At 53.9% G+C, this 15,554-nt stretch overlaps 1 protein-coding gene across 1 annotated transcript; it reads left to right on the top strand.

Moving 5' to 3' along the window:
- Nucleotides 1-279: 279 nt before the first annotated feature.
- On the top strand, nt 280-15,218 carry GDI2 (GDP dissociation inhibitor 2). The gene is made up of 11 exons (XM_079332932.1): nt 280-455; nt 7,067-7,174; nt 7,704-7,803; nt 8,458-8,592; nt 9,715-9,913; nt 10,131-10,262; nt 10,636-10,735; nt 11,186-11,357; nt 12,738-12,882; nt 13,020-13,074; nt 14,216-15,218. Exons 1-11 carry the CDS (start codon nt 411-413, stop codon nt 14,369-14,371), a joined length of 1,347 nt encoding a protein of 448 aa, XP_079189058.1. The 5' UTR covers nt 280-410; the 3' UTR covers nt 14,372-15,218.
- The last annotated feature ends 336 nt before the right edge of the window (nt 15,219-15,554 follow it).

Genomic DNA, 15,554 nt, shown 5'->3' on the forward strand with positions numbered 1-15,554 from the left:
TCCCCCCCAAGTAAATAAAGGATCCCCCTCAAATTGAGGAACCCCCATAAATTAAGAAGCACCCCCAAATTTAGGGGGGTCCATAGAAAGGATCCCCCCCCCGCGCAGTCCGAGCGCGTCGGGGCGGCCATTGAGCTGCGCATGCGCGCCGCGCCCCCACCACGGTGGCAGCGCCGCTCGCGCGCGCAGCGCTCCCGCCCTTTGATTGACGGCGCCGCCAGCCAATGGTGTAGCGGATCGGGCTGTGATTGACAGGCGCGTGGGCGGAGCGCGGGCACCCCCGGCCCCGCCCCTCCCGGCGCGGTCCCCTCACGGCGGCGGCTCCATTTTCTCGCGCTCCCGCGGCCCCCGCGTAGCGCCCGCTTCGCTTCAGCCCCGGCCGAGAGACCCCCGAGACACCGCGCGCCGCCATGAATGAGGAGTACGACGTGATCGTGCTGGGCACCGGCCTCACGGTGAGGAGCAGCCGCCGCCCGCTCGCCTCTCGGGCCTTCTGCGGGCGGCCGCCGCCCTGCCCCGCCCCGCCGCCCCCCCTCCGCCATCCCCCGGTTCCTGCGGCTGACCCCCTTCCCCATCTCTCACCCACCCCGGCGCCGCTGGCCTTTTGCTGGTTTACCATCTGATCCTCCCCTCCAGCCTGGGTTTGAGACCCCCCCGCCTCAGGCCTCGGGTCTTTATCCCCTCCCCCAGGGTGTGCGGTCTCCTTTCCTATCTCTCACCTGATTATCACCCCATTCTCCCCATTCAGGTCGTTTCCTTCAACTGTCACCTGGCCATCTTTGCCCCCCCCCCCTTCTCTGTCTGGGTGCTCCCCCCTCATCCCCGTCCCCAGTTTTACCGGGGGTCTGGTGTATGTGACCCCCTTAGGGACCGCTGTGTGCTTTCCCCTGCCGTGAATTATCACAGCACCCCCCCGGCTTCAGTCCCACCCCCACCCTGGATCCTTTCCCATTCATCTCCAGCCCGGCCTGGGATCCTCCGCCTCCTCCCCAGCATTACCCGGGGGGTCTGGTGTGTGTGACCCCCCCTGGGTCATTTCCCCATCATCAATTCTTAATTCTCCAATCCCATCCCCACCCTGCGTCCTTCTCCCCACCCCGACCTGCACCCCCGGGTGGGGTTTTATATGATTTATATATATATTTTACAACAGCTCCTCGTGTTTGGATATCCCCCGTCCCCGATCCCCGCCGTTCTCAGCGGGCCCCAGGAAATGCGGTTGTTTTGCGGATGGAGGGCGTGGGGAGACTCGGACAATAAAACGCCCACGAGGCATTTATTGCCTTCTTTTTTCTTTTTTACCTTATTATCTCATTTTTTCCCCTTCACACATCTCTTCCCCCACCCCCGTAGCACAAACCTGAGGTGGCTGCAGGTCCGTGAGGGTGGAGGCAGCCGTGCTTATCCCCCCCCTCTCCATCCCCATTCCCGCTCCGCCTTTGCAGCCTTCGGCTCCATCCAGCCCTGACTGCAGCAGGAGGGGGATGGGAGGCTGGCGAGCCTGTCAAATTTCCCTTATCCCCCCCCTCCAAAAAAAAAAAAAAAAAAACCCAAAAAACCCCCTTTCCTGCCATGTCGCTGCATCCCGGTGATCCCTAAGGAGAGCTGACAGCTGATGGGGGTGCGGCGCAGGGAGGGGGGTGAGGGCTTTGTCCTATTGTGGAGGATGCAGCCCGCGCCGCAGGGGAAAAAAAAACATGGCAGTGCCGCTGCCCGCCGGGTTTGAGGGAGGATTTCTGCCCGTTCCTGCATCCCTGAGGCCGGGAGATGCCGCGGGAGGGCGGATTGCAGCTTCCAAACGCGAGGCGTTGTTGGGAGAAAGGGGGAAGAAAATCCAAAATGGTGAAGAGGTTTTCCTCCTTGTACGTCAGGCCTTTCCTGCTTTTGTTCCCTCCTGGTGGTGGGGAAAGGGGGCTGGACAAAGGGATTTCTTTGGGGTTCCCCCATTTCCCCTGGGGACGGTGATGGAATTGAAATGCTTGAATGTTTCCTCCTGTGGTTTGGGCGCTGTGATTGATGGGTGGCTGCTGACACAGGACCCCACCGAAGGCAGAGCTGCATTATCATCCCTCTCTTTTGGGTCTGGGAAGAAGGGCAAAAACCTAGAATGTGGCACAAAGGAAATGGGTTTGCTCTAGGGGCACCCAACTTTCCCAGTGGCTTTTATTCCTTTCAAGGCTCTTCCTTTGAGGTGGAGGAAAAAGCTTCTTCCCTTTGCTAGGAGTCTGTCCTAAAGCCTGGCCCTGGCTCAGCAAAGCAGGAAAAGGGACTTTTGGGGAGGTGAAATATAATGAGCTTGTAGTGAAGGGGCCTCCAATAGATCCGAGCTCCATTAAAATGTTAATTTATGCTTTAGTGTGAGCGGGGTATCAAGTTGGTGAACACAGGGCTTAATCTTAAATTGACAAATGCCAGTGTAAATTTGACAAAAGGCCTCTTGTGAAATCACTTTTAAGACAAGCTCCTGCTAATGAGCAGCAGTTGAGTTAAAAGGAATAAATTAGGGCCATATTTAAGGTGTGCTGACCAAACTCCAGAGCCTGGGAATATCCAGGATTTTGCTTCTGTGCTGGCTTTCCCTCTGAAATGCCAATTAGGGAGGACTTCATCTAGTCTTGAGCAGCTCCTGTGGAAGAGAGTGGAAAGCAGAGGTGCTGGTGCAGCCATGCTGGAATTGCTGCTGTTGGCTCAACCATTGTGGCTGTCAGAGGCTGAAGGGTGAGCACTGGGCACTCAGATGAGGCTGGATCTGAGCTGGTACCAACTCCAGCTTTGGTACCACTGCTGCCACAGTCAGGCTGGAAACACATCCAGTTGTTCCTTCCCTGCTCCAAAGCAGCTGTCATGGAAGTTCTGGTGATGTTTGCAACCTTTTCCTTCAAGCTGGATTCTACTGCTGGAGCCCCTGTTGTAGCTCTGAGGTTGTGTCTCTGCTGCTGAACTGGAGGTTTTAAAGGGAAAGTTGAGTTGGTTTAAAGAGGAAAAATGAGTCGTTGGAGGCTTTGTAAAAGAGCACAAACACATCCATTGTAATGGTCATTCTGGTTGGGTCTGTGGGGCCAGTGAGTGCACGTGTAAATTCCACCGGGATGGATCTGGAAGTGCAACATGAATATTTCAGGTGTTAATCTCTTCCTCATCCAGTAATGAAAGACTAGAGGCAGCTTTAGGACTGGGATTACTAGCACTCAAACTATTTCAGCTTTTCCCTTCTGTGTGTTAATCAGAGACCCCATTGCAGTGGCAGCTCATAGAGATGGGGGCAGAAATAATCCTGAATTACAGCTGCTAGAACCCCTCAGACTTGCACCAGCTGAATGAACTCCTCCTGCATGCAGCAGTGTGAGTTGCAAGGCCCTGGCTGCATGAGAGCTGCTGCATCTTGCAGCTGCCTCTTTCCTGCTGGGAATGGCTTCTCCAGGTTATTAATGCTGGAGCTTTAATAGCTTTAAGGTCCTTGTCTTAGGCTTTCCATGTGTGTCGTGTGTGGTGGATTAGGGATCATCTTCCTGCAGACCTAGTGCACAAACTCGTTTTTAATCTGGTGCAGTGCTCACAGACTGGAGAGCTCCTCGTGGCTGTGTTTTCTCAGCTCTTTTCAGTTCACTGTAATTCCCCAGGTCACTGTAATTTCCATCTCTCTGGTGGGAGTGGCTCAGTACTTCCTCACTGGGTTATTTCAGTGACAGGTTCTGTTATCTGCCCTCTCTGCTTCTTCAGAGTTATTTGCCATGGATTTTGGGGGTAATTAAACCCTGCAGTTAAACCCCAGTAGGTGAATGCTGCATTCCTGCTGAGGTTTCACTCTTTGCAGACTGAACTAAGCTTCTTACCTGCCAGCTGCCTCCCCATGTTAAAGCTATTCCAATCCATCACAAAGATACAGATTCACTTTCTGTGGGAGCAGAGGAGCCAAACTCACTGGTTCAGCATATATTTATTCATACAGCACTAGAGGAGCCTCAGAGTGGCTGTGGGGACCATGTGGAGTGTCAGTGTGTCACCACCATGTGGAGTGTCATCCCCTGGCAGCAGAGGGGATTGTTGCAGTGCAGTGAGGAGTTGTTTTTGTGGGATGAGCGTTGCCTCAGGCAGTGGCAGGTGGAATTTGCTGCTCCAGGTGAGCCTGCCTGGCTTGGCCCCAGCATTTCCAGAGGTCCCTTCAAGCCCAGTGTGTGGCTCTCTGGGCACAGCCTTTCGAAGAACAAGCCTGGCAGTGCCAGAGTTTGCTGCAGCAGGGATTTTGCTCGGTGCTCAGTGCCCAATCCTCCCCTCGGCGCTGGCTCTGTTTCCATCGGGCTGTCTGAGCCTCTCTGAGCTGCCGCCCTACTTGGAGACAATCCACGGGAACCTCCCTGCTTCCCTCCATTCCTCAAGGCTCTGCATGCCCCAGGTTGCTCAGGAGCAGCTCCTGCACTCCAGGGAGGAGCCGAGGGTCTAAAGCAAGCATGGAAACACCCATACCTCCAAGTCACTCCTTTTTTATTTCCACGGATCCCCACTGGATGTGCTGTCTCCACATTGCCAGAGCTGCTTTCTCCCTGGTTCCCCGGCCATTTGCAGAGACATGGATGGCTCTCAGACTTCATTCAGCAGCACAATCAGCTCCTGGGAGCCTGGTAACCTGAGCTGGCTGAGGCAGTGCATTGTAGTGGCAGCGTGACTGCAATTTGCATGAGATTCTCTTGGATCTGGCTACCCGGAGCTCTCCTTGCTGTGTCCTGCTGCTGCTGTCAGCAGCTGCTCCCTGTTCCTGTTTGCTGCTGGCCACGTTTAGAAAACGGCAAAAAATGCACAGATTTGGACTCTGACTGCTTCTTTTTGTTTGCATTCCGAGCTTCTCTCAGCCCTCCCCTTATCAGCACAGGCTGTTTGTTTTCCTCATCCCTGACCCAAATGACAGCGTCACACATCAAACGATTCCAGCATCCAAAGGAATTGCTGAGCTGAGGAGAAATGCATTGTGCAGCCCTGTGGCCATCATGGCTGCAGAGGGAAGTGCTGGGCAGGATTTCAGTGCCTTGCTGGTGGAAGGGATGTTCAGCAGTGTAACAGCTCCACCTCAGGCCCACGGGGGTGTTTAATGGGTGAAAGAGGAGGGAAGAGCTATTTAAGGCCTCTTGGATCTTCTGCTGGTGCTCAGATTCCCTCCAGGGGATGCTGGTGATTTGGACAGGTGACCTGGAGAAGGGATGCACACTCTCTTCTGGGAAGACAGAGCAAGGAATGCTTTGATGTTAAGCGGGTGACTGAAATCAGCTGACATCCACACCAAAGGATGGAGCTTGTGCAGCTTTTACTGGAGCTCCCAATCCTGCTTGGCTTCCTTGTGGCTCAGCATGGACACTTGCAGTGCTGTGCCACCATCTGGCAGGGTTCTGGGAGGTGTTCCAGGGGGGATAAATCACGGGGTCCAACCACAGAGCTGTGTGAATTGAACTGGTTGGTGATGGTGTGACACTCCTGCCTTGGGTGTGGTTAATCATTAACCCTGCAGCCACTTTCACTCCTGTGGTTACTCAGCGTTGTAGGCCTCGAGTAGTGATTTCACACGGGGTTTGGTGCAGCTGTATCTGCTGGGAGGGTCTCTGTTTGCTCCAGCCTGTGGGAAAAAACAGCAAGGACCTTGTAGGATCCTTGGAAGGAGCAGCTGATGGATCGTGGAGAGCTTTTGTGAGAAGCTTTTGTGGCTCACTAGTCCCAGTCCACGTGGTGATCATGAAGCCTTGTGGGCACCCTGCTGGAAATCTTCCATGGCTTGAGGCCCTGAATTCAGAGTGCTCTTGCTGTGCATGAGGCAGCTCCAACTTTGCTCCTCAGCTCCTTGGCTGGGTTTTGGTGACATCCTGGTGGGTGACAGAGTGGCCAGCAGTGTCCTGCTGTCCCAATGGAGAAGGTTTTTCCCCAGCAAATCCTCAGGCAGTGATCCCTTCCAGGCACCTCCAGATGTCTGAACAAAGCAGCCCCTGAGAGCTGCTGGGGGAGTTGATTTTACAGCTTCCTTTGCACTGAGGATTGACTGGAATCAGGATTTACACAAACAGTCCCCAGTGGGAAACTCCTGGTGTTGGTGCTTTTCCTGCCTGACACCTGCACTGCTCAGTCTGGAGCTGGAAATGAACCTCCTGCACTCCAGGGGAGGGGGAAGTGACACAGGAGCAGAATCCTGGCTGAGGTGCTGGTGGAATAAACAGGAAGGATCTCCTGGAGACTCCAATCCCTGCCTGCAGGAATCCTGTCAGATGTGCACTGCTGGCATCTCCCAGCAGCTGGCTGGGGATTTACAAACAATGAAAAACAAACCTTAAAAACCACCCTGCCACTCTGGGAACACCTTCCACTGAAACCCCCTCCAACAATCCCCACCCATCACGTGAGATGTGGCAGGGACCTACCAGTGAGATGGTGGAGCTGAGGCAGAGCAGGAGCAGTAAAAGCTCCAAGATAAGCTGTGCTAAGCACACAAACATTGAAGTTTTTGTTAAGCTCTTTGGCTGGGGAATGGCAGTGCAAAGTCTTGTTTGAATGGGGATTTAGTTGTGCAAGGCCTGAGCTGGTTCTGCAGCCTGGCTGTGCACAGACCAGCTGAGCTCCAGGGAACCTCAGTGAGGACAGAGCAAAGCAAAGCTGAGCTCATCAAGCACCCAAATCCCTTCATTTATTCTTTGTGCTTTCTTCTCTGAGTGTCCCACTGTGGCAAATATTAATAAATGAGGTTCTGAGCAGACTGATTGAAATCCAGGTAAGATTTGTCTGTGGACATCCTTAAACTGATAGCTGGTGCCTTAGAGGGCAGATTTTCCTTTGGCTCAAATGCATGGAATTCCCAAAAATTTCCTCTAGGAATCCCTGATAGCTGGTTTTGTATAGCTCTAACCCCTTGCTTGGCTTGCCCAGAGCAGAAAATAAATTCATTAAGAGATTAATCTGCCTGAGTTCTGGAAAGAGACAACTGCTGTGCTTGTTTGGGCTGTGTAGGTAGCTGAACATACCCTTCCTTAGGAGAAAGGGGAGGAGGAGGCTCCAGTGCAGCTGACCTGTCCCTTGCATGCTTTCCTTGCTGCAGGAATGCATCCTCTCCGGGATCATGTCAGTGAATGGCAAGAAAGTCCTTCACATGGATCGGAACTCGTACTATGGAGGGGAGAGTGCATCCATTACACCCCTGGAGGATGTAAGTGTGCACAGACACCAGCCACTGAAAGGCCATTGATTCCCAATTAGCCTTGGGCTGGTACTAATTAATGGCTCTTAAGGGTTCCCTTGGAGTGAGGAAGTTTTATGGCACAGTGTGGGGTGTTTGGGGTTGGTGGATTGTGCTTGTTCCCTGTAATTCCCAGTTGGGATCTGAGCAAATCCAGCACAGAGCATTCCAGAGCTGTTACAGCTGGATGTTAAAAACTCTTCAGCTGAATTGTAAATTAGACTAAGAAATGTCATGTTAAACAGTTCATCAGGTTCATAAATTCCCAAATGCTTGGATGAGCTGAATGACACTGCCTGGTTCATACTGTAACAATTCACTGGATGTGTTTGTGTATTCCAAACTCAGACTGGAGCTGAAACTGCAGCCAGAAGCTGCCTCTGAAGAGCCTGTGTTCAGCCTGGAGCTGTGGGGGTGGAAAGTGTGTGCATGTGTGGGAGAAAATGACACCCAGACAGATTTCCTGGGCTATAATAAGTTCTGTATTCTCTCTCCAAAGCTCTACAAAAGGTTTAATCTCCCGGGAACTCCACCAGAATCTATGGGGCGGGGAAGAGACTGGAACGTGGACCTCATTCCAAAATTCCTTATGGCTAATGGTGAGTCAATTCAATTCCTTGTGGCTAATGGGGAGTCAGTTCAATTCCTTGTGGCTAATGGGGAGTCAGTTCAATTCCTTGTGGCTAATGGGGAGTCAATTCAATTCCTTATGGCTAATGGGGAGTCAATTCAATTCCTTATGGCTAATGGGGAGTCAGTTCAATTCCTTGTGGCTAATGGGGAGTCAATTCCTTATGGCTAATGGTGAGTGACCCTGAGATCCCAGATTTTCCTTGGGCTAATGCTGGGTGCTGGAATAGGACAGGACTGTCATTCTTTATCATCCTCATCCTTGAATCTGTGTATTCCAGTACTGGCCTTGCCTAAACCAGAACAGGGAAGGGGTTACCAGTGCAGGGCCAGCTCCTGTTCCTAAAACCAGTCCTTGGCTGCTGGAATCTCATCCTGGAGCATAAAGATGGATGGATGGATGGATGGATGGATGGATGGATGGATGGATGGATGGATGGATGGATGGATGGATGGATGGATGGATGGATGGATTGTGTAGTGCCTGGCTCTGGGCTGCTGCAGTGAAAGAACTGATGGATCCCAGCCAAGCCTTGCTTGCTTTAGTCCCAGCTTATCTTGGAACTGAGCAGGGGGAAGGGTTTGTTGTGTGTGTCTGTCTGACTGTGCCAATCCCCCTGCAGGTCAGTTGGTAAAGATGCTGCTCTACACAGAAGTCACTCGTTACTTGGACTTCAAGGTGATTGAGGGCAGCTTTGTCTACAAGGGAGGGAAGATCTACAAAGTTCCTTCCACTGAGGCAGAAGCTTTGGCTTCCAGTGAGTAGCTGCTCCTTACCTGTCTCCTGTGAATTCCCTAAACAGAGGCAAACCCATCCCTTGGGATATTCCTGATGCTCCTCATGCATTCAGGAGGTTCTCCTGCACCTCTTGGACTTCAAACACCCCTTGGGATTGCTGAGCCCTGTTTTCCTGCAGCTTCTAAGCTGCCTGTTCAGTGAGATTCTGGTGAGAACCTGGCAGTGTTTTCCTCCTTCAAGAGGTTCCATGTGGGGTTTGTGCTCCCAGCTCTGCCATAAATATTTGATGTCATGTCCTTGTTGGAATTGTGTGTGTGAAAAAACATTGCAGGCAGGTTGGAATGACTAATTCTGACATGTGGCACCTCCAACCATAATTGTTGCCTACTTCAATTTCACTCCTCAAATAAAATTAATAACAGTGTGGTGAAATCCATTAGGATCTGGAGGGCATTCCATGAGCTCCAGGTGTGGGATGTGCTCAGCAGCACATCTGAAAAATCTGATAGAGACTCCTGCAGTAAAGGCCCCAGATCTGTAGGTCTGAGCTTTCCTCATGGCAGATATTCCTGAAGGAGCCAGGAATTCCTGCAGTTTGGCCTCAGTGGTCTCCAGGACACTCATCTTGGCAGGAGTGGTGCTGCCTCTGCCCTCAGCTTTCAGCAGGTCCAGTCTTGTTTCTGCAATTTGTGCAGAATTCAAGTGCAGAAATGGTGCCTTGTCCAGCCTTGTGTTTGGGGTTTGAGGGGCAGGACAAGAGGAATGGCCTTAGGCTGAAGGAGAGCAGGGTAGGATGGGATGTTGGGAAGGAATTGCTGGCTGGGAGGGTGGGGAGACCCTGGAATGGAATTCCCAGAGAAGCTGTGGCTGCCCCTGAAACCCTGGGAGTGTCCAAGGCAGCCTGGGACAGTGGGAGGTGTCCCAGTGGCAGGAGTGGAACTAAGGACCTTTAAGGTCCCTTCCAACCTAAACCATCCCTTGTTTGAACACTTAATGGGTTCTAATCCACTGCTGATAATGGAAAAACCATGAAAGCCATTGATTCTGGATCCTGGTTCTGCTGGATTCTCACAAAACCTTGGTTCTGTTGAGTTCTGCCAGACCCCTGGCTCTGCCTGGCTCTCACAGCCTCTGGTTTCAGGTTTGATGGGTCTGTTTGAGAAGCGCCGCTTCAGGAAGTTCCTGGTGTACGTCGCCAACTTTGACGAGAACGACTCGCGGACCTTGGAGGGTGTGGACCCCAAGAAAACCACCATGAGGGATGTCTACAAGAAGTTTGACCTGGGCCAAGATGTCATTGATTTCACAGGCCATGCCCTGGCTCTCTACAGGACTGATGAGTAAGTGAGGGGTCAGAATTTGGGATTATCATGGGATTGATTGGTTGATTTAAATTTTGAGGGTTCCTGAGTAAAGCTTGTGCCACTGAGTGCTCCTAAAAGGAAACTCCCAGGGTGGGGAAGGAAACATCATGGGAAGTCAGTTTGGCTTTTCAGAGTATTCTGCTGGAAGTGCTGCTTAGGGAAACATCCCAAATGGTGTAACTGTCCTTCCCAGCTATCTAGATCAACCCTGCCAAGAAACAATCAACAGGATTAAGCTGTACAGCGAGTCCCTGGCTCGATATGGGAAGAGCCCCTACCTGTACCCCCTGTATGGCCTTGGAGAGCTGCCCCAGGGCTTTGCAAGGTGAGAGCTGGGCTTGGGCTCCAGGGGGGTGGGGAGCTGACCTGGATGTGTGGGGCTGAGCTGGGTGTGTGGAGTCAGTGCTTGACCTTCCAGAACGTGGTGCTGCATAAAACACTGTGGTCCTTAATGATTTTATTCACTTAATTAAGAGGTGGTTCCTTCAGGTGAGATTCTTTCTGTGTGGTTTGTTTGCCTCTGAGTTTGCTCAGAGATGTGTGTAAGCAGAGGGTTGTGAGGGGTTTAAGCCTGAGGTGGGGTTTAAGCCTGAGGTGGGGTTTAAGCCTGAGGTGGGGTTTATCCCAGTGGAGCAGAGCCTGGGCTGAAGGGCTGTCCCATCCAGCCCTGGGGTGCTGAGGGTGTGTTCCTGTTGCAGGCTCAGTGCAATCTATGGAGGCACCTACATGCTCAACAAGCCCATCGAGGAGATCGTCATCGAGAACGGCAAAGTGGTCGGGGTCAAGTCTGAGGGGGAGGTACAGACCCTTCCCCTCCCCCTTCCTGCTCCCCACCCACACCTCCCCTCACAGCCCTGAGCTTTTGGGCAGATACACAGAAAACCCTTTTAGGGGTTTTTAAGGGGTTGGTGTCTCTGTGCCAGCTCACTGAAAACCCCCTGTCCTGCTGGCCAGACTGCTCCTGCTGCAGGATCCTGCTGGGATGGAGTCTGATGGGCTGGCAGTGAATAAATCAGGGGGGAGCTGTTCTTGTGTCTGACCTTGTGACAGCTGGGAATGCTGCAGGCTGTCTGACTGGAGCACACTCACAGCACACTTGGGTGTCCTCAGGGTGGGAGTGACAGCTCCTGGCCTGGAGCAGAGGTGACAGAGAGCAAAGTGTGTGCAGCCTGCAGGCTTCACATTGATTGCTGTGAAATGATCCTGCTGAATCAGTGTTGGATGTGACTGGCTGCTTTTGGTGCTCAGGTGGCTCGCTGCAAACAGCTCATCTGTGACCCCAGCTATGTGTCAGACCGTGTGACCAAGGTGGGCCAGGTGATCCGGGTCATCTGCATCCTCAGCCACCCCATCAAAAACACCAACGATGCCAACTCGTGCCAGATCATCATTCCACAGAACCAGGTCAACAGGAAATCAGGTACAGGCTGCTGCCCCGGGGCTCTGGGTGTGGTCACACGGGGAAATGGACACCTCCTGCCTGCTCCAGGAGATTTGTGGGGTTTAGTTTCAGCTCAGCTGAGCTTTAGTTCAGAGCAGTTACAGGAGAGGGAGGAGCCTGTGGGTGGGAAAGCTTGTGAGGAACCTGCAGCAGGAGGTGCCCCAGACTGGGAGAGGGGAGTGGAGGGTGCCCCAGGGGTGTCCTGAGGGGTGTCCCCAGGGGGTGAGGGGTGTGCAGGAGGGCAGGGATGGGGCTCACTGCAGGAGCTCTGAACTATGCAGGGGGTGCCAGGGGTCAGGGCAGCAAGAATGGGTGGGCAGGGATTTGGGATGGAGCTGAGGAAACTTTGGGATGGGGTTGAGGTTTTGGGATGGAGCTGAGGAGGTTTTTGGGATGAGGCTGGAGAAGGTTTTGGGATGAGGCTGGAGGAGGTTTTGGGATGAGGCTGGAGAAGGTTTTGGGATGAGGCTGGAGAAGGTTTTGGGATGAGGCTGGAGTAGGTTTTGGGATGAGGCTGGAGAAGGTTTTGGGATGAGGCTGGAGAAGGTTTTGGAATGAGGCTGAGGAGGTTTTGGGATGAGGCTGGAGAAGGTTTTGGGATGAGGCTGGAGAAGGTTTTGGAATGAGGCTGAGGAGGTTTTGGGATGGGGTTGAGCAGGTTCTGGACTGAGGCTGAGGTGATTTTTGGCCTGAGGCTGGAGAAGGTTTAGGCTGAGTCTGAGAAGGTTTGGGCTGGGACTAGAAGAAGTTTGTGTGAGGCTGAGGAGGTTTGTGTGAGGCTGAGGAGGTTTGTGTGAGGCTGAGGAGGTTTGGGTGAGGCTGAAGGAGGTTTGGGTGAGGCTGAGGAGGTTTGGGTGAGGCTGAGGAGGTTTGTGTGAGGCTGAGGAGGTTTGTGTGAGGCTGAGGAGGTTTGTGTGAGGCTGAGGAGGTTTGTGTTGAGGCTGAGGAGGTTTGTGTGAGGCTGAGGAGGTTTGTGTGAGGCTGAGGAGGTTTGTGTGAGGCTGAGGAGGTTTGTGTGAGGCTGAGGAGGTTTGTGTGAGGCTGAGGAGGTTTGTGTGAGGCTGAGGAGGTTTGTGTGAGGCTGAGGAGGTTTGTGTTGAGGCTGAGGAGGTTTGTGTGAGGCTGAGGAGGTTGGGCTGAGGCTGAGGAGGTTTGTTTGTGCTGAGGAGGTTTGGCTGAGGCTGAAGGAGGTTTGGAGGTTTGTTTGTGCTGAGGAGGTTTGGCTGAGGCTGAAGGAGGTTTGTGTGAGGCTGAGGAGGTTTGGGTGAGGCTGAGGAGGTTTGGGTGAGGCTGAGGAGGTTTGGGTGAGGCTGAAGGAGGTTTGGAGGTTTGTGCTGCAGCTGTGCCCTGTCCCCTCAGACATCTACGTGTGCATGATCTCCTCTGCTCACAACGTGGCGGCGCAGGGCAAGTTCATCGCCATCGCCAGCACCACGGTGGAGACAGCTGAGCCTGAGAAGGAAATCAAACCAGCCCTGGAGCTGCTGGAGCCCATCGAGCAGAAGTGAGAGCCCTGGGAGCCCCCCCTGGGCTGGGAGCTGCAGCCAGTGGGTGCCAGGAGCTGCTCAGGCTCAGCTCCCACAGCACCTCGGCTCCAGCCACTCTGCCCTAACCCACACTGAGCTCTGTGTCCTTCTGCAGGTTTGTGAGCATCAGTGACCTGTTTGCACCGACCGACCTGGGCACCGAGAGCCAGGTGAGGGACGGCTGGGAGGGGCCAGGGACAGATGGGAGGGGACAGGGACGGGCTGAGCTGGGAGGGGACAGGGACAGGCTCAGCTGGGAGGGGACAGGGACAGCTGGGAGGGGACAGGGACAGCTGGGAGGGGACAGGGACAGCTGGGAGGGGACAGGGACGGGCTCAGCTGGGAGGGGACAGGGACAGCTGGGAGGGGCCAGGGACGGGCTCAGCTGGGAGGGGACAGGGACAGGCTCAGCTGGGAGGGGACAGGCTCAGCTGGGAGGGGACAGGGACGGGCTGAGCTGGGAGGGGACAGGGACAGGCTGAGCTGGGAGGGGACAGGGACGGGCTGAGCTGGGAGGGGACAGGGACAGGCTGAGCTGGGAGGGGACAGGGACGGGCTGAGCTGGGAGGGGACAGGGACAGCTGGGAGGGGACAGGGACAGGCTGAGCTGGGAGGGGCCAGGGACAGCTGGGAGGGGACAGGGACAGCTGGGAGGGGACAGGGACAGCTGGGAGGGGACAGGGACAGGCTGAGCTGGGAGGGGCCAGGGACAGCTGGGAGGGGACAAGGACAGCTGGGAGGGGACAGGGACAGGCTCAGCTGGGAGGGGACAGGGACAGGCTGAGCTGGGAGGGGACAGGGACAGCTGGGAGGGGACAAGGACAGCTGGGAGGGGACAGGGACAGGCTCAGCTGGGAGGGGACAGGGACAGGCTCAGCTGGGAGGGGACAGTTCCAGCTGGGAGGGGACAAGGACAGGCTGAGCTGGGAGGGGACAGGGAGGGGCTCCAGCTGGGAGGGGACAGTTCCAGCTGAGAGGGGACAGGCTGAGCTGGGAGGGGACAGTTCCCAGCTGGGAGGGGACAGGCTGAGCTGGGAGGGGACAGTTCCCAGCTGGGAGGGGACAGTTCCCAGCTGGGAGGGGACAGTTCCAGCTGGGAGGGGACAGTTCCCAGCTGGGAGGGGACAGGCTGAGCTGGGAGGGGACAGTTCCCAGCTGGGAGGGGACAGTTCCCAGCTGGGAGGGGACAGGCTGAGCTGGGAGGGGACAGTTCCAGCTGGGAGGGGACAGTTCCCAGCTGGGAGGGGACAGTTGCAGCTGGGAGGGGACAGGGACAGCTCCGCTGGGGCCCCAGCGCTGCCTCCTTTGCAGATCTTCATCTCGCGCACCTACGACGCCACCACCCACTTTGAGACGACGTGCGACGACATCAAAGATATTTATAAGAGGATGATGGGATCAGAGTTCGACTTCGAGGAGATGAAACGCAAGAAAAACGACATCTACGGGGAGGAGGAGCAGCAGTAATGAGAGGCTCTAATTAGGAGGAGTTTAAATCGGCTCATATGAATATATAAGGAACTTAATGAACACTGTACGAAATTCAATATTGTAAGGCCTGCTTTTGTAATCCCATCTCTGAGAGATTGAAGAGTACTGCACTGGTAATGTTCCCTTTTTGGATATCATGTGTTAATGATTTCATTCTAGTAGGGCTGCTGTCCAGAATCTGGCAAATTCCTGACTGATTCCTGACTAACCTCGTAAGCGAAAGGCAGACTGAACTGATTATTATTATTATTATTATTATTTTTGCAGACGTAGACGTGGGTGCAGATTTGAAATAACTCATTGACAGCTGTGTCTTACCTTGTCTTTTTAATCATTTGTAAAACATCCTTCACAACCCTGTGCTTCTGGTGAGCTCGTAGATGTGACGCTGATGTCACTCAAACCTGATATCAAGGAAAATAGAAACTGAGCACTCCATTATTGTGGACAGCATCCCTAAAAGTCTCTCCCATCAATCTTAACTCTGTGGCAAAGTTGTATCATGGACAAAGCCCACACCTATTGTAGCAGCAAATGTTGGCTTCGTTCTGGGCACAGAACTTAACCTCCACTTAAGCTTCTAAACCTGTTTACATCGGTTGGGACACAGCTGTGCCTAAGGCTCCTTTGTGTTTTAATCTTAATAAAATTGAGAGAACAAATTACAGAGCAGGCAAGATGTGGAAGTATTTTGTGTCCCCTGGCTTCTGGGATGGACCAAGCGGCGCTGCGGTATCGGCATGACAGAGCCTGTGCTTCTCGTGTCTCCTCAAGGCTCCACATGATTTCTGTACTGCACAGTAAAGCCAAATTCTGGAAACCAGTCCTGCCTCTGGTCTGATTGCTGCAGCTCTGGGCTGGGATCCTGCAGGGGCTCTGGGGGTGTTTCCTGCAGGAAAACCTTTCCTGCTGGCAAACAGTTCCTGCTTCTGTGTGCTGTCCAGGCAGGGCAGGTGTGGCACAGTCCCTGTTCCCTGCTCTGAATGATTCCTGTTCTGAGCTTCCTGCTGCCTCCATCCTGAGATGTTCCAGTCCAGAGTGATCCTTCCCCATTCCCCGGTGGGCACCAGGCAGGGACAGCAATTCCAGCTCCTAGCAGGAACTGGGGTTTGATCCATCCCATCACAGCCCCAGAGCTGAGCCCAGCCTGGGGCTTCTG

Source organism: Erithacus rubecula, assembly GCF_903797595.1.
Source record: "Erithacus rubecula genome assembly, contig: scaffold_635_arrow_ctg1, whole genome shotgun sequence".
In the NCBI taxonomy this organism is placed as follows: domain Eukaryota; kingdom Metazoa; phylum Chordata; class Aves; order Passeriformes; family Muscicapidae; genus Erithacus; species Erithacus rubecula.